This window comes from Schistosoma haematobium, chromosome 1 (assembly GCF_000699445.3).
Source record: "Schistosoma haematobium chromosome 1, whole genome shotgun sequence".
Taxonomy (NCBI): domain Eukaryota; kingdom Metazoa; phylum Platyhelminthes; class Trematoda; order Strigeidida; family Schistosomatidae; genus Schistosoma; species Schistosoma haematobium.
Window position 1 is genome coordinate 85,905,809 of NC_067196.1, and position 18,997 is coordinate 85,924,805.

The 18,997-nt window shown below is 33.2% G+C and overlaps 2 protein-coding genes across 3 annotated transcripts in view; one reads left to right on the forward strand and one right to left on the reverse strand.

The window, feature by feature from the left end:
* TCF4_1 (Transcription factor 4) overlaps nt 1–18,997 on the reverse strand; it is a gene marked incomplete at its 3' end in the record, with an annotated part of 47,399 nt that overhangs the window by 3,250 nt on the left and 25,152 nt on the right. The window contains exons 6-12 of one of the 2 annotated variants that reach the window (XM_035731710.2): nt 17,903–18,404; nt 14,909–15,147; nt 13,461–13,587; nt 9,827–9,969; nt 8,447–8,567; nt 6,793–7,246; nt 4,168–4,313 (exon numbers count right to left, since the gene is read on the reverse strand). In XM_035731710.2, coding sequence (XP_035590002.2) covers nt 4,168–4,313; nt 6,793–7,246; nt 8,447–8,567; nt 9,827–9,969; nt 13,461–13,587; nt 14,909–15,147; nt 17,903–18,404 — 1,732 coding nt within the window. Of the gene's footprint in view, nt 1–2,048; nt 7,247–8,446; nt 8,568–9,826; nt 9,970–13,460; nt 13,588–14,908; nt 15,148–17,902; nt 18,405–18,997 lie in introns of those variants that run through there. The other variant, XM_051209906.1, reaches the window with a different exon arrangement.
* MS3_00002341 (uncharacterized protein) lies at nt 1,754–11,813 on the forward strand (the record flags this gene model as incomplete). Its single annotated transcript, XM_035731711.2, has 4 exons — nt 1,754–1,778; nt 1,821–1,988; nt 2,022–2,150; nt 11,809–11,813. The coding sequence occupies 4 exons, from the start codon at nt 1,754–1,756 to the stop codon at nt 11,811–11,813; spliced, it is 327 nt and encodes a 108-aa protein (XP_035590003.2).

The following is an 18,997-nucleotide window of genomic DNA, read 5'->3' on the forward strand; positions in this document are numbered from 1 at the left end:
CAATATACTACTTATATTGAAATAACAATTCTAGTTGTTATTATTTTTATAAAGTAGAGATGGATGGTGATTAGCAAAGTAATCCAGGACGCGTATTTCGTCTTATTCACATCAGTAATAATAGATCAGATATCTATCTTATCATCAATTTGTACTTTTTTTATGATTATATTAGTCAGTCAGTCAGCTACAACGTAGAAACAGGCACATATATGCATCGGTTCAAGTTGCCATACCTCATTAACACAACAAGAGGAACACCGTATTCATAAAAGTAGTTAGTTCAAAGGTGGTAATATATAGGAGAAAGATTGCATATAAGGATACAGTATAGTAAGAAAGAATTAGTTCGTAGAAAGAAATATATGAAGCGATTTTAATCTCATAGTTTAAGAGAAAATAGAGAGTGTATACACCTACGCCATTGTGATCGATCCTGAGCCATGTCACCAAGAGTCTCCAACCATTGGTTACGATAGTCACGAGGACCCCAATCAAGTAGTCTGCATCTACCAACATCGCTCAGACCACAAAATAGTGACTTCAAGCACTGATGCCACGTTTTGGTTTGGCCGCCCCTAATTCTCTTCCAACCATCTCTAACACCTGTTAGCATTGCACGTCTTGGTAATCGGTGTTCAGGCATACGTAACACGTGGCCCAACCATCTCAGTCGATGAAGATTCACAACCTCATCAACTGACTTACCATCCTTCCCTAATATCCTGCGTCAAACCTCACTATTACTTACCCGGTGATCCCAGCAGGCGCCGATGATTATATTAAGTTATGTAATCTACTTTTTTTTGTTATAATTGGCTTATTAACACCCTTAACTGGGTTTAATATTTTATAATATATGCATATAAGCATTACTGTATATTAGATTAAAAATGGAAGAACTAATTAGAAATAATATTGTTCACTTATATACTTTGTTCTAATATTAATATTTTATTCTTCATCTTGTTGTGCTGATGCGGTATGGCAACCTGAACCGATGCACATATGTGCCTGGTCCTACGTTGTAGCTGACTGACTGACTGACTTTGAAGAAGTAGTTTACACTAAGTTAAGAAACGTCAGATAATCTAATTTTTCTAATCCTTGGGATATATTATTGATATATTATTTATTTTAATAACTGTGTCTAATTTATTCAAATATTAGAATACAATGAAATAAAGTTAATCAAGGAAAGGAAATTCGATAAAATATACAAACAACAACCAAAAAAAATTAAGATAACAATAAACAAACAAAAAATTATTTGACACATGCAAAAACGAAAAAAAGATAATGAATTATGATAATATATGTGAATGAATTTAACGATTTTTAGTGATATCATGAAATAATGAAATCATAGAACAAATCACTAAAATAAACAAACACATTACTACTACTGTGGTGCGTGCTACTTATATTGATATAAGTAGTAGTATATGACGCGAGTCAGGAATGTAATGTCTGGCGGCAGAAGATGGGGAAGATCAAGAAAGGAAGAGCGGGAATAGAAAGCAATTAGTATGGAAATGTAAGAACAATGAAGTTCGAGACAATTATTGAACATTTTGCAAATGAAGTATTATAGTGTGATTTTTTCTATCTTACCAAGTAACTGTAATTTTGTGCTAAATATAATTCGGTTGTCCTCACCTGTGTTCTCCTTCACTACACTACTAGTAATACAACGCGTCGATGAGAGCAGTTTTGCTCTAAGCTTGTGAAACCTGACCTCTCCAAGTTCAGGATGTTAGATCATCGTTGTCTCCGAAGTATTGTTGACATCCAGTAGCAACACCATGTCAGTAGTGCAGATGTTCGGCATCGTGTGTTCGGGCACAGAGACGATAATGCATTCGGTGTCACCATGTTGAAACATCGACTTCGGTGGCTCGGACATGTTCTACGAATGTCGTCCCAGAGAATTCCACGTCGTACATTATTTGCCGACGCTGGGACTGGTTGGAAGAAGCGGAGAGGTGGTCAGTGCATGACATGGTGTCGTGGTATGAAAGAAAGCTGCAAAGTGCTAGCTTCTGTTGGTCCTTCTCGACTCCCTGGTTGGGGTCCGAGAAATGGTGCAACACAGTGGTTAGAGACGTTATCAGATATGGCTCAGAATAGAAGCCAATGGCAATCCTGCTGTAACCTTATTTTACTTTCTTTCTGGTTGGACCTTTCCGTTTCCCCCATTATTATTATTGTTATTTCACTGCCATACACTAATCTGGTCGTTATTGTTCTTCTTCTTATTCTTTTACGCTCCTTACCTTCTTTTTTCTCTTCCCATTCTCATTGTTTTGTGTGGAGCATATATATCTAAAGCCCCCTTGTACCACTATTTATGTGTTCAAATAAATAAATAAATAATAATATTACTATTATTACTGTTTTATTATCAATCCCATTTTGGAAGTACTTGTATAAAATTAATTTGATACTACAATAAGGATCATGATTTTTTTGGGTGAGATTATAATTTGTGAACAAACCAATCAGATATAAGTGGTCATGGATTTTGGCACGAAATTCATTTGTTCATATGATTAAAGTGTTTTGGCATTTTATCTGATATCAGTTCATGATGAAAACCCTAAATTAAGTTCCTAACCCTAATCATCACCCGTAAATCATAATTCCAATTCACCACACTTCGTTATAACCTTCATTTAGTCCTGGTTAGTATGTGGGTATTTCAAGGTCACACTTTAGCTTCGCTCAAAGGTCGTCTATAAGTTATAGTCTCACTAATTTTTGAGATAAAATACTGAAGTAGTAAACGATCCAAATATTGATATATGAACGAACTTTCAATAAATTATCTTCAGGTTCTACAGTTATATATCTAAATTAATAATCCAATAAATGACCAGATTTAAGGCCAGAACTAGTAAGTTATAACTCATAGAAAAAGAATTCCAAAATGAATATTTATCACCTTATAACTGAATGCCTAGAACATAAAACAAGCCATAACACATTTAACAACTCTCTCTCTAGGTTTATCAATATGACGGGCTAGTGACACTAATTTGGCTGACAAAACAATTAAGTGGATGAACTGAGGTTTGAATGTATGATCTGTATGTTCAAAATTCGAGCAGTATATAACTATTATCCTATTATTCATCACAATAAGGATTATTACTTAAAATAATAATAAAGATGTATTATCACTTAAGAAAAATGTAACGTTTATACACCATGGATTGATGACAGAATTTTTATGTAGTAAATCAATCCACTGAGAAGTAAAATAAAGAAAAACGGTTATTTCTAAAAGAATGGAAAAAAAACAACACCTAAATCAACAAATGAAATAAATGTTGTTAGACGCTTACACATTGACGAAAATAGCTCAATTAGAATACACTTTATATATAACCAACTTATTTGCGCAGCTTTCACCAATATAGATTTATTTAATTTGAATTCCTTTTTTTTACCAGTCAGTCAATCATAATCAATAAAGAGGATGGCAATAATATGCATTAGACAAAATTCTCCTACCAAATCTGCACAGTCAAATGAAATTATCAAGACGAATAGAAAAATAATCAAAATAATGTAAGAGCAATTACAACTAGGAAGAATCCCTTACACAGAGAATATGTATGAGGAAATGATGGAACTCAAGATCTAGAAAAATATAAACAGAAAACTCATCTAGGCCATTGTGTCCAAATTCGACTCACCATATCACTTAGCGTCTCAAAACCACTGACTAAAAAAGCAGAATAAAATCCAAGTAGCCGTATGTTCATACATACACACCTCCCTAAATGGTCAATATGTTATTTCCATAGCATAAAGTATTGATAAACACAGTTAACCAGCAAAAATCAAAGAAAAGGCACGAAATAGAATATTCACATACGAATCGAAAGCATTATATTTAGAATCAGAAAGTGTTTTCTTTTTTTAACTGGACTTCAATAGTAGCGGAGTGACTATACACATAAAAAAAACGTGTTTAAGTAATGAATACACAATCGTTCTCTTATTATCATCAATGGTGAAAATTAAAAACTGACTTCTAGTAATTATTTATTAGACTTACATATAAAGTAAATAATAAAACAGAGAAACTAAACACTCATAAATTTCCCAATAAAATCTTACGACAGAAATGTAACCACATGAAGTACACAAACTACTTACCACGAACTTGTTGTTCCAAACTGGTGATTAATGAAACAGCTTGTTGTAAAATTGTAAGTTTGGTTTGTGGTCGTTCATTATTTAAATGCATCATGCACATGCGTCCAAGCTCTTTGAATGCATCATTGATGTCACGAACTCGAATACTTTGATAGACAAAGAGCATACCATACATAAAGTGTAACACACAGGAATGCGATTAACCAGATTGACATATGTAATGGATAGTATGACGTAACAGATAATATTACCACGATCCAGGAGATTAAGATGAAAGAAAAGGAGAGATATAAACATGCATAATACTGAGGATTATGACAACATGCTAACATCAAGCAGAACTTAAAAACGATTTTTAAAAATATCTATGTTTTTTTCTTCTAACCTCTAACTTGTTGTTCCAAACCTGTGATAACTGTTACAGCTTGCTGAAGAATCATGAGTTTTGTCAGAGGTTGACCATTTCCCGTGTGCAAATTAATCATTTGACCCAATTCTTTAAAAGCATCATTGATTTCACGAACTCGTAATCTTTTTTGTTGTTGTACAATTTATGGATATAATGGACAAGTAAACATAATGTGAAATACGTAAAACACTACAATCTAGTTAACGAAATGATTTGATTTAATTGATTTACAAGATTAGATACTTCCAAATACGATCACAGTAAGTGAAATTTGTCTTTACTTTAAAACGCGTCTTCACCTTACCTGACAGACAAAATGGTATTTCACGTATTTTTACAATTGATTGATCACCAACTAGTGATTAATGCCATGGGTGTCAATTCCTCTTTAGAGTTGATTGAATTCTACCGATCAATTTATGTGGTCACTAATTTCAGTGCCTTGATATCGAGTGCACTAACTTGAGATGTAAGGTTATGGTTGGAAGTAATCGATAGGAAACCGTGTTTGACCTCAATTTCGTGTTATTTGACACCAATCAGCAAGGAGTACATGTAATCTTGGGGGAATTGATGCTCCATGTTGGATTAAATCCAATACCATCCAAATTCATTGGCAGGACTCGACATACATGATAGTGGTCACTACTTAGTAATTAATCAACTATAGGTACAGCTCAGTTTTAAAGGTCAGTAGCTGCCCGAATAGCTCAATGGTAACTTCTCTGTGTAGCTGAGTGACACGGGATTAAATCGGCCAGGCAGTATCAGTCCCACCAACATTACATGTGCGCTTCACTGATGAGCACGACGTAACAGGAAACCTACGTCTAGAGGTTTCCCATCGAATCCTCTTTAAACAGTTCCGAATTAATAACCACTTCAGTAGTAAAGAAAAGCGATTGCATGGAGTTAATTCAAAACAAGGAATACGCAAAAAAAGCATCACCCCCTCCCCAAAAAAGTGTACTACATTACACAATTCTAACAGTGAAAAATTAAATTGTCCGAAAAGAACAACTCTGGAATTCATAAAAAAATTGAAGTAAGCAAAGCAATTTCTTGTAATATTTATTAGGAATACATTTCCATTCCAAAGAAAAAAACATTCAAAAGAATCAAGACATGAAAAATACTGACACTTCACTATTATTAAATAACCTAATAATATATATATTGTCCAAGAGTGATATCTCTTAGTAGCAAATCTTTTTTATATTAATTTATGATTGAAAATATTATGTTTGAAAGTTAAAACATATGTATGTTCTCAGTATTTAATCACGGATGTTATCTAAACAATGTTCAAGTATGATGGAACAACTAAGCGATCACTTACAAGAAATGACCAGGTGGTCTATGAAGGTTGTGAAATGTCATCATCCGCGTATAACACATTCGCAGACACGTTTTTCAAGCTATACTCCTAGCTAGCATAGGAGGAGGAGTTACGAAGAAAGTTTGGGGTGATCAGTTCACAAAGTTAATGATTGCTACTGTGAGTGGTACTAGGGCATGTAGAGTTTTTAACTGGTATTTACAAATTAATCATCATCCCTATAACCAAGGCGACCTGCCTAAGTATCGGGGCTACCTGTTCTTTACACCTAAATATTTCAACAAGTTATCTGTTTTTGTTTGTTTTAACAAATCATTATGTTCATTAATCTCATAACCTATTCAGGTGCGTTTATGAAAAGTTTACGACCTTTCGTTGTACAAGTTACACAAAAGTACAATCGGAAACATCGTGGAGGCTGGCAATATGGATTGAAAAGAATGAACATTATGCAGATGTCCATTCCTGATCTGCTAACACCTAACTGCCGATCAAAAAATAAGAAAATGAAATTTATCGAAATACTTTGTGCCGAGAATTCCATATTGTATCAAAAATAATATGAAAATAATAATCTGTCCGTTGTCTGCCAGTAAACATCGAATTTTCATACTGTCTGATATTCGATTTTTTAATTATGTTTCCAAAGTTTAGTCTTCTTTACGATCACTGATACTGTTATTTCTATTTCGTTAAATTTTATTTTGTTTATAAGCATTTAGTGTGGTGATATAAAGCGCAGTAACTAGGTACGATGCACACCTGTCCTGTTACCTACTAAGTTATGACTATTTATAATTAAATTTGCAGTCTGTCTGAATCAAGAAAATCAATGAACAGTATCGTTGACATATTTAACTACAAATAGCATACTTACCGCTCTCGTGCATTATTCGCCTGCCTACGACTACGTTCTCTTTCAGCTCTTTGCTCAGGTGTTTCATCTGGGTCAATAGTTTCTTCAGAGTCAGTACCACATCCACTTGGCGTACGACCATGTCCGAAATTTCTACTGCTGTCAAAATCACCGAAAAGAGATGAACATTCTGAGCTCATACCAGTATTAGAGGATAATGGGCAAGCATTCGACAGCCCCAAAGTCATATCGCTAGTATTAGCTTCGATGGAATTTCCATTTGATTCTAAATTAAGAGAATTGGAAGGATTAACAGATGATGATCGACGCTTGTGTCCAGCAACACGACCACCTCTTGTTCCACGACCACCGCCATGAGATGTAGAATTACTAGCAGATAAGGTTGGTGTAGAGGAATGTGTTAAACTTATATTAGATGAACGAGTTGTGAAATTCATTTCATCTGCGCCAGATCCTATAATAAAAAAATATCAACATACTTTTTGAGATCAATACAACTTGTATACTGAAAAAATAATGAAATGTGCAAAAGATAAGAATGTCAATTTCGGTTTGTACGAATTTCACTACATAAGGTAAAATAAATTAATTTTTAGGATCAGGCGTGGTTAAAAAAAAAATAGTAAAATCATTTCAGTCAATTTTATGCAAATCGAAAAATGTAATGACAAAAAAGTTTTCATAGTTCACATTATTTTTAATGTTCGTCCTGATGATGTAGTCTAGAAAGATCATGAACGCATCACAAGTGAAGCACCTATCTCATAGAACGCTAACTCATCCTAATCATCTTCGTAAGCTATAAATCATCCCACTATCTCAAGGTGATGTATTATTATCATGATGACTATATTTCTATACGAACAATGTCATAAACAGTCGATGATAGAGTTCACGAAATAAAATGAATAATGTATATGGTAACGAACTTATTAATCTCAAAATATTAGTTCACTTAAACTTAACATCAACTATCATAGTTTGCATTGCTTTTTTATTCAACTAATATTTAACTCTTAACTGTCATCAAACTAAAATGGAACATATGATATCAGATTAAAATATGAAGTTGATCATGAAATCGACAATAATAATCCGAGATACTTTAGTGGCCCGCGGATCTGACTCCTATTTAGATCGTACGAATGTTTGTTATCGCCTATTCTCGTATATCATCGTCGACTTAAATCGCGTTATCCAATAACGGAATTAAATAAGTCGAATAACGAGAATTGATTTGCGAATACATATACTTTGTATATGAAGCGAATGAAACATAGCAAAGCAAAATGACACGTATGGAAGATGGCTGGGAAGCCAACTCCATTTTAGTCAAGCGTTACTCAATATTTATAGTCAGACAAAATAAAGCTACAGACATGTGATTAATGGAATAAGAAGGGCACACACATATACGCTCATATAAAAACAGTCAAGACTGATAAGCGAATAAATAACGAGGTTAAAGTATGACTCAAGTAGAATGAGTAGAATGGGATGTCCGCAAGCTAGCATAAGATATATGGGCTTAAAATAATGATTGACACTACAATACAAATAGAAGAAATTCTAGAGAATATATCAAATGTGTGGATTTAAACAAGAAAGATGACGAGATAATTTAAAATACATTAAAATACGAAGTAAAACATACCTGCTAATGCTATCAGTGCCTCACGGCTACAACTCATCATATCACTTTGATAATTGTTGTTATTATTATTAGTAGTAGTACTATTATTACTATTATTATTATTATTATTTGAAGTTGTATTCTGAAATGAATGAAATTAAAAGAGAACAAATTAAGTCAAACATTTCGCAGGCAAATTACAAAACGAATAATAAAAACACTTCACAGAATCTATCTATATATATTTCAAATATTATCACAAAACGTACCATTTACTGAATGGTTTACGTTTATTGCAACGTTAACATCATTTTTAGAATTACTAGATTAGTTGAAGAATGGTCAAATGGAAAAGGTGAGAATATATTTTCTGAAGTTGATCAACAGAAGAATAGTTCCCTAATCATTAGATAAGTAGTATAAACTTAGGCTTCCTCAAACTAAATGTTAACCAGAGAATAAGTATTACATTTTATGGATACGCATAAAAACATAGCGTAAATTAAGATAATACTCTACATATTTCTTCTCATTCTTAACCCTCCACACTCGAGAAAAAGAACTAAAGATATAAATCAGATAACTCCAGCTGAATCAATTATAATTCAAATTATAGGCTACATGTGCAGGCGATGTACAGTATATGAGACAGGTATAACTCATGTTAATGAATGATGGTTGTCCATATAATTGGATAACAGCTCAGCGCTTTCTATTAAAACAAAGGACAGCACGTTCACACCTTGGCAGGGTCTTGGATTCCCATTCTTGAAAAGTCTAACACTGAAACAAAACAACTGTTCAGTCCTCCCTTATTTCTATCAGTCGTGTTTGGCTTAAATCATTCTGTGATGTATATTGTAAACCGAGAAATCTCCATAACCCTTTTCTAACCTAACAATAATGTACTTTAAAAAAGTACTGGAGGAATTTTTTATAAGATGAAAACTCTTGATAACATAATATCAGAGTACACATATAAATTACATGTTTATAGCTGTAAAAAAAATGCAATAATGCACCACTAATTAATAAAGATACGAGGAAAAAACCAAATAACGAAGGTACATGAAAAAAATAGAAAAACAGAATAACGATAGACACATCAATGAATCAGCAAAATTGAATTATGCGAATTTTCGTTGCTCATTTGCATTTGTTATGTTGTCAAGATGATCTTATCATGATGATGATAATAATAATAACAATAAGTATGATCCAAAACATGACCCATTAGAGATCATATTTGTAATGAGTAAGATCCATAGGCAATTAATTCATCAAAATATACTTACACGCATACACACAAGCGAGTGAGCCTAAGCAAAAAAATGATTAATAATGCATAACGAAAGGTTAATAATAAAAAGTATGTATGTTAATAACAACAATAACACATACATGTGTATTGAGATTTGCAAGTGAGTGTTGTTCATAGACAACTGAAGGTAATAGACCAGATGGTGGGGTTATATCAGAAGATTGACGATGAATTGTATATTCCCCAATGGAAGAATATGAAGGATTAGGATCTAAAGGATGAACTATTTTAATGCAATAACAAAAAAAAACACCATTATTAATATAGTTTTGATTATTAATTAGTGATGATTCCTAAACAATTCAGTTTGTCTGTTGTGAATAGCATTAGAGTACTCTGGCAACAAATAATTGGTGACCATAAAAAAAAAACCAATAGTCCTAATGAAATTATTGGACAGATAGATTATGACTATCTGTGACAACAAACAAACTGATAAACTAATGGGTACTAGACACCTAACCGGATAGTCGAAAATGTATGGAATAAGTCAAAAATCTATCTAGTGTTGGGAAAAGTCAGTCAATTATATACAACATAGGACGAAGCACATATATTCATTGGTCTAAGTTACCGTATCTCTTTAGCATAACAAGATGAACACCAAATAAGTCGAAGCAGTTACTTAAATGGTAGTAATATATGAAGACAAGATGGTATATAAGGACATGATACAGGGAAAAATAACTACTTCGCAGGAAGAAAGGTATAAAGTAATTTTAATATCACGGTTCCCGACCGTTGCTGCCACTTTGACGTGGTGATCGGGCTTGTTTATCGTGATAAAGCAATCGAGCTATACTGGCTGGAATAATCGTTCCTCAAGGTTCTACCATGCCAGGTAGGTCAGTTGAAGAGCGGTAAGACTAAAAGCAACAAACCCAAGGTTCGAGGGCGAAGTCGTACTGCTAACTGTACAGATGATTGACGGCAGTTAGGTGCTTCCTTCAGACAACCAGCATAATAGTGATGCTGCCTTCCCATAAAGAGCGGCGGGGTTAGAAATGGGCGACCCTAAACGTGCATACCTCGCCTTATCCCGTGAATTTCCGTCTCCGGCGGTAAGGTTTCAACAAGTACGGAGCAAACATAGAAATTACTCAGAAAATGGTCGAGTGTGACTGGCCTCAAACAGCTGTCCCTTGAACCCTGCGGTTTCACTCTCAGGTCACTCAGACCATCTCTAAACAAATTTACTTTTCAGGTATCTCTAAAGGAACCCTTCCACGGCGTGGGTAACCAGGAAATGATAACCGCTGTCATACCTATAACAACACTGAAGACCGCTATATTCATAATAAATTTCCCTCAATTTTCAGTGTTAAGAAAAAAAGAGAACGAACAAAGTTTTTACTAAGCACGTTTTTAATCATCACAGTAAAAACTTGGAACTAAATATGAATTTGTTTACTCCGTTTTAAGTTAAGTTTCTCAGAGTAACAATGTGTAATATTATCCTTTTGCCCAAGCTAGAATGATGAGGTTTGAATCTATTATCGCTTTGCATAGTTGACAGCCTAAGCAAGTTAAGTACATGGTCAAAATGAATAGTCATTTTATACACCAAAGTGTAATTTGGACAAAAATTGATTTCAAACCATCAAAAGGTTTTACTGGGCACGACTAAACTTCAATCTTTTTTAAGTAGAAAACCACAATGTGCAAAAATTTCTTACATAAAACTGGTTTGAAGATAAAATGAAGTGAAAAAAAAGGATTTTTAATTATATGCTAACTATTACTACGACAACTACGCTTATATGTTTCACTTAAAACATAGTCAGTCAAACAGCCAGATCACTAATTAGATATAATAAGAAATTATGTTCAAAATACACTTAGATTACTAACAAAGAGTGAGGAGGAGAAATAACACTTCTCAGTATGTAAGACACTGATCTACATCTGAATTACATTTAATGACAAGTGCTATTTTATAGACGATGGATGACTCATTAAATTGTACCTAAATTCAGAGACAATAAATTCCCTTACATAAAAGTCATAGCAAAAAAGAGAAACAGTTTAGTAATATTTTCACGACTAATTCTGGAAATGTAAGCGTAAAGGAACAAAACAAAGCATGTACACAAATAAGGTCGTTTGATATGATTAATCTATGGTTTTGCCACTGTGTGCTAAAATAAAAAGTTTGTGGAATCCCTCGTATGTACATTACATAAGAATGAAATGCACTAATATCTAATCACAATAATATTTGACCGATAAATTCGATTATAACAAAACACTGGATAGTAATACAAGATTGTTTACTACTACTACTACTACTACTCAACGATCTATCATAATAAACACATCAGCTCTACAGCTATTTTGCAAAGCGCAGTCTGAAGGATCCCATAGTAGTGTTTCTGTTTGTGACACAAATAGAGATATAAGTTCACTTTCTGCAAAATCAACATTGAATTAGATGAGGAATAACCAAAGTGAAGGGATCTAAGTGAAGATCTGTTTATCAACTGTCCATTAAGCAGTTTACAATCTCATATGTAATATGTTATAAACTCAGAAATAAGATTCAATCAAGTTTTTGTGTAGAATTTTGCAACTGTATCATCATAGCAAATAGGAATTATTTTATTTATTTTAACACATATATATTGGTAAAAGGAGGCACCAAATACATATGCGCCACACAAATCTCATTTCATATGTGTGAGGGCTGTGATGCTGCCCGGGTGCCCAAACCGAAGCAGGTAATATTTATGATTGATTTAAATAAAAATGTGAAACCAAAATATTATCAGTATGGGAATTTGTGGAGATTGTAGTACTTTCACAGCTTAAATCGCATGTCAATCTAAGCTAGACCACCATTAAAAACCTGGAAGCGTTGGATGGCCGTTTCGTCCTGGTATAGGACTCCTCTTCAGCAGTGTGAACCCACGGTCACGCACGCGGGACCAGTGTAGTCCTTCATTTAGCTTAAACAACAGATAGTAACAATTTGCCTATTTTTTTGTATTATTACGATCACTATCATGTCTTTATGAACATATATGCTTGAATTTTATTAATTGTCTTCGCTTCGCCTCGATTCGATTTCACTATAATTTTGCCTCTGTGTTCGCTCGCTTACACACAATAGCGTCTCTGCTCCAATTCGCCTCGATGTGTTTGAAATTTTGTTAACTGTGTTATCCAATAAAATAAACTGTAATTGCCGCTTGTTACCTTCTGAATTCATACACCGTTGGGGTATATTTAATAACGGTTATCAGGTTGATTGATAAACGAAGCCAAGCCGCTACAGTGTGACGCATATATATTTGGTGCCTCCTTTTACCAACGTTTGTGTGTTAATACATATAGATACATAAATGATCTAGAACGAGACATTTTTTGCACCCAGATAAATTACTCTAAAGGAATTTTTCTAATAAGATTAGAAACCTTATCACATAAACATTGAAAAATCCTTAGACTAAGTAAAAATAATTGTACTCATTTAGGTTTAATTAATTTTCAAACAAAATATTTTCCATTTATACAGAATGATTTGACTAAAAAAGGCATGAGAATCTTAACAATATTCTTAACAATCAAATCCAACCATTATTTTAGCCTACCTACATACCTATAATAGAAACTTAACATTATTTACATTGCTAAATAAATTATATTATAGAAATTTACTCTAATGAATGCATAAGCACACACAAATCATGTGTTTTTTATTGACAGTCAACTTACCAGGTTGAGGTATATTGCATGGGTGTTGAATGGAAGAATCAGATAATCCAACCAATGGACAAGGTTGTAATGTAGTCGGTGCATACATATTACCACCAACTCCACCGACCCCAGAATAATTCATTCCCTGTAACAAAACCAAATGACATAATATTTTCTCAAAAATATCTACAATGTTTCCCGATTAAGTTACAGAGTAATCGGATCAAGCTTAAATTTTAAAAAATATCAATTAGACAGAGAGGTGAAGAGCCAAGCATAGGTTGATGCCTTCAACAATAATATGATAAGCGAAGCAAGAATTAGGCATAATAGTTAGATTCTAAATTGTTGACGAGTAAGTGAGCGATAAAACTGATATATCTTCCAATTATTTGAGAAATCCCACCATATTTTTATGTTAAGCATTTTGTATGTAAACACGTAATTGTACTACTTAAAAAAACCTATTCTTCTGGTTAGCGTTCGTGCGGTTGAAATTAGTTCATTTATGGGATTGAGTAGATGTTCAGATCTCGTAAGCTGTTATCACTTGGCCACAACGTATCGATTGAGCTGACGTGTTCGATCAGAGTACAATTCACTAATCTTCACAATCACAAAACTATGTAATTTATCAAACTATAACACATAATACATTTTGAAAGATAGTCATATTTATACAATTCCAAAACTGAATTAAGAGTTTTTGAGTTTAAACCTATGGCCATGAAGTATTGAGAGCTTTACTTATTAAGTCATCACTTAATGAGTGTCTGAATCTAAGACGCATCTCAAAGAACCTGACTGCTCTATCATTAGGTATATCTTTCTGTTGCACAGATTCTTCACATTTTGACCGGTGTTGGAATGAAAAATGTTAAATAAGCCAACTAACCATTATCATTTTGAAAAAAATTGTACTGATGTGGCCCAAGAAGCCTAGCAATGAGTTAATTTCATAAAATGTTGTAGGATAAATTTCCGTCATTACCATGACAATTTATTACGAATTTCATCCATTTAAAATTCAATGAACAATATTATCTTGTGAATTATTTAACAGAGCATTCGATATGAGTTTTTTTCTCAAAGTATTCAATAAAAATATTGAACATTGTCATTCCCTATTCACCAAACATTTAATGCTGGAAACACTATTTTGAAGAAAGTGTTACAAGTTACAATTAGACGACTACTAAAGTTTAAACAATAAAACAACAGAGTTTTAATAATTGATGATGAATAATTGCATTAATGCTAATTATCTTACGAAATAACGTGTTTTAAATTGATAGCTAGACACCAAAAAATGAGGATTTTACACAATCGTAGATAGTAACAGCAGACTAGTCAAAATTGATCAGCGGAGTAAATAATATTCAATGCAAATTAAAGTGTTTTCCTTTTCAAACATAAAATAATAATAATAACTCAATACCACCCCCTAAAAAACAGGATAAATTTACCATATTTACATGTGTCGGATGAGTAGATTCAGGATGGATAGAGGGATTAGAATTGGGATAGGTGGGAACAGAAGTCAATTCAGACGTCAACTGACAGGCACTACTATTATTATTATCATTGGAAATATGTGAAGGAAAATTTGATGTATGAACAGAACCTGCCACTACGCAACCTGGATTAATGACATTAGTTGTATTTGACCAACCGCTTGGAATTGTATTTCCATCACACACAGAATCTACACAGATAAATAAAAAGAAATGACAAGAAATTTAAGCTGTTACAAGTCAATTAAATGAAAAACTAGCATGGATCACAAAGAAGCAAGATATGCACCAACTGCACACAAAGATACGTTTTATTCAGTAAGTTCTACCACCACTACTACTACTACTACTGGCCAACAGTAGTAGTAGGAGAATTCATCTACAAAGTAGTTGCATCAACCAATTCTCAAATAAACAGCATTACATTAATTTTGCATAAGAAATTTTATTTTAAGCAAAAGCTAGAACTAAGGTCAACAGAAAACAAGCAGATTATTTTCAATTACTCAGTACAAAACAAATCGAAGCATAAGGGGACTGGCTGGCTAAGAATAAAATTTTAAGGATTATAAGCAAATAAACTAATATCACACTGCCTTAGGGCTTTGCATACACAGTCAAATTGTCTTGTGAATCAGCTAATTCTTGTTGTTGTTTTTTTCAACAACAACATCAACAAAGAACAAATACGTGTAAGCAGTATCACGAAAAAAAAATCACGTTTGCGACCTCTGGGGACATAACAAAATCACTAATAATAATAATAATAAAAAACACATGCAACAACATTGGAGCACAGATGTGTTGCCTACAGAAAAACTATTCTCTAAAAGTTAGACAGAAGAAAGCGAGCGAGAGAGGGTGGCAAAAAAAACAGGCAAAAAAACGAAGAATAAGTAAACACACTCTGATGTAAACAACTATCATAGAATACAGAAATTTACAAAATGCAAAATAGGAGAGGGGGGGTAAAGAGAAATACAAAATACACAATAGTAATAATAATACTAATCATAGTAACAATGATGATAATACATAGTTTATTCAATTCTTCCTATAACATATCAACAATATGAACAGATATAGAATAAAATTGTAAAAAAAAAGAGAATTTATTTTAGGCACTGATCAAACATTGTTGATTAAAAAACAAAACAAAAAATGCAAATAACAGAATATTTTTTCTAATTTCTTTTTTTTTACTAACTTTTCCCCTTTTAATGTGTACTACACATAGATAATACCTAAAGCTGTAAAAGTAATTATATTAAAACTTTTCCGCTATTTTACTACAAAAACAAAGTAAAATTATGATAAGTAAAATAGTATAATATTTACAAATCGTATACAATTACTTACATTTTTCTTTTCTCTTTAATCTAATTTATTTAAAATATCTTAGAAAAATTAATCGGATTTCCTTTTATCAACATGGAGAGACTATGATAAATATAAGTGTATATTCACAAGATGATATAGCTAATGATGATAAATAATAAAGGAATTGAAATAAATGCAATAGCTAATAGTCATGAGAAAGATTAAACATCGAAAACATAATATGAGATGATGGAATCAAATGGGTTTACATGGAGAAATACTGGAACTTGAAGATTTAAAGTGAAGGTATTTGATCTATTGTGACCGATTTTGAGCAACCATTCAACCTCCGGCCAGATAATCTTACATAACTACAAATTCAGTCAGTCAGTCAGTAACAACGTAGAACTTCGTACATACGTACGTACATCAGTTCGAGTTGCCACACCACATTAGCACACAGATGCAGTTGTCGATTCAAATCCCGTAGTGGTAGAGGTAATAAGAGTATAAGCAGTAATCGGGGAGATTAGTGTTTGGAGATGTTACTTAAAGAGTATAATACAGTGAAATAAATTTGGGAAGAGAAAAAAAGAGACAAGGAGGAATAAGGTGATCAAAATTTGGGAGAACACAAAGAGTGTATGCACCTGCGCCATTGCAAACGATTTTGAGCCATATCATTCAAGGTCTCTAACCATCGGTTGCTATCATTTCGCGGATACCAACCAGGTAGTCTACACCTACCAATATGGCTCAGTCCACTTGTCAGTGACTTCATGGATTTGTCCCATGTTACCACAGTACGAGTGGCAGGCAGAAGCTTTAAACAATATTAGCAGGATTATTGGTTGAGACTAATGATTAACATATTTATTAGTAATAAATTTGATTAAAGTACTTGGCTTATTCATTAAGTTATAGAATCGAACTTAATATACCTATTGGGGTCAATAAAGGTACATATCATTTGTCAGCAGTCGCCAAACAAGGCATCTTCTCTTAAAGCTGAATATATAAACTTGAAGTTGCTAAACAAATTATAGTAATTATTAGTAAAAAAGAGTTTGTGGAGATTATTGAATTCTGTAGTAAACACTCACAAACTGACTCTAGTTAGACAACAACAGAAAACCCGAAAACACTGGGTAGCTTATTTAATGCTAATATGGAGCCACTCAACAATGTGTATCCACGATTCTAATAGGGACCTAACCTAGAACCCTAAATCTTACGCGCGACCATTGAGCTGGCGTCCATTTGTGTTGATGTCCAATTTCAATCAATTCATGAATTCAACAAGAATAGCTAGGTTAAAACAGATTGATCTCTAAAAAATTGAGATAATGGAAAACACTACGCAAACTATACTCGTTTCTTCCTTAAAAACCAACCAGTGGAATTTTTTACTGAACAACAATGAAACAATCACACATAATAAGCAGAGAAATCTATGAATAACACGAATAGAACACAGTGATATGTGACTGCATTACGGAAAAATAGATAGTAAGTAGTACAACAACACACAACATTTTTTTTATTAAAATAAACGCCATATTGGAATTGATAATGAATAAATAATCACTTAAAATTTTAGTTGTTTTAAAAAAACTGGCCACCTACCAATTCCATAATAAGAATCAAAAATTCCCGAAGATGCAATCAATGGATTATTTGATTGGAAATGAAGAGATTTTATTTCACGTTTATTGGGTTCATCAATACCAGTCGGGATAATACTTGATTTAATTATACGACGTGAATCAATATCATCATTTCCAGCACCACTACTGCATAAAGCTGACATACATGATGTATTATTTCCACCAACAGGAACAACATTTAAATTTGTGTAAATAAAAGGATCACGATTGTCATGTATATGATCAGTTCGAATGATCGATTCTATGTTTGATCTATTCCGTGAAGATAATGATATTGATGATGATGATGATGATGATGATGATGACAAGGGTGTAGTTATCGGTGGACAATTGTAATTTCCACCAGTTAATAAATTTGATGATGGAGTTGTATGAGTCGATGATAACCGAGAACAAATATCATTTTCACTGACAGTTGAACTGTTTGGATCTTTGATACCACCAAGCATAGAATCGTAAAGCTAAAATGAGTTTTTTTAAAAGAAATGTTAATCTCACTAGCACAATCGTAAAATAGTATATATGACGAAAATTCCTTAAAATCTGAACAAACAGTTTGACAGAAATTAGACGTCAAGTATATACAGGAGATATTATTGTTGAGATTATCACAGCGCTTCTACGCAGAAATAACGAAAAATATCGAAGATAAAGGTCTAAAACGAATCGATATTAAACACTTGCTTAACCATGTTCAATCGTTGATTTTGTGTACAGTAAGAAAATGAGTTATTTCCCGTGTAGTTTAGTTGAGATATTAGTAAACAGGTTAAGTAACAAAGTGAGAAATTCAAGTACCAGATTATGTCAAGAGGTTTGTTGTTTCTGTCCAATTATGAATCTGTATATAACAACATAGTATGGAAGAGCTCTTCCATACACAATAATATGAAAGAACAGGTATATTGATGTTCAGTCAAAGCTCCCAAATGCCCTGGTACGGCCGAGGGTGGGGAGTGTCAACTCTCCCCCTCTCGAAATGCTCTCACATGGCCACGCGTATACAGAGTTTGCCAGGGAAGTCCTACCCACTGCCTTCTCGTGGCGGGAATGT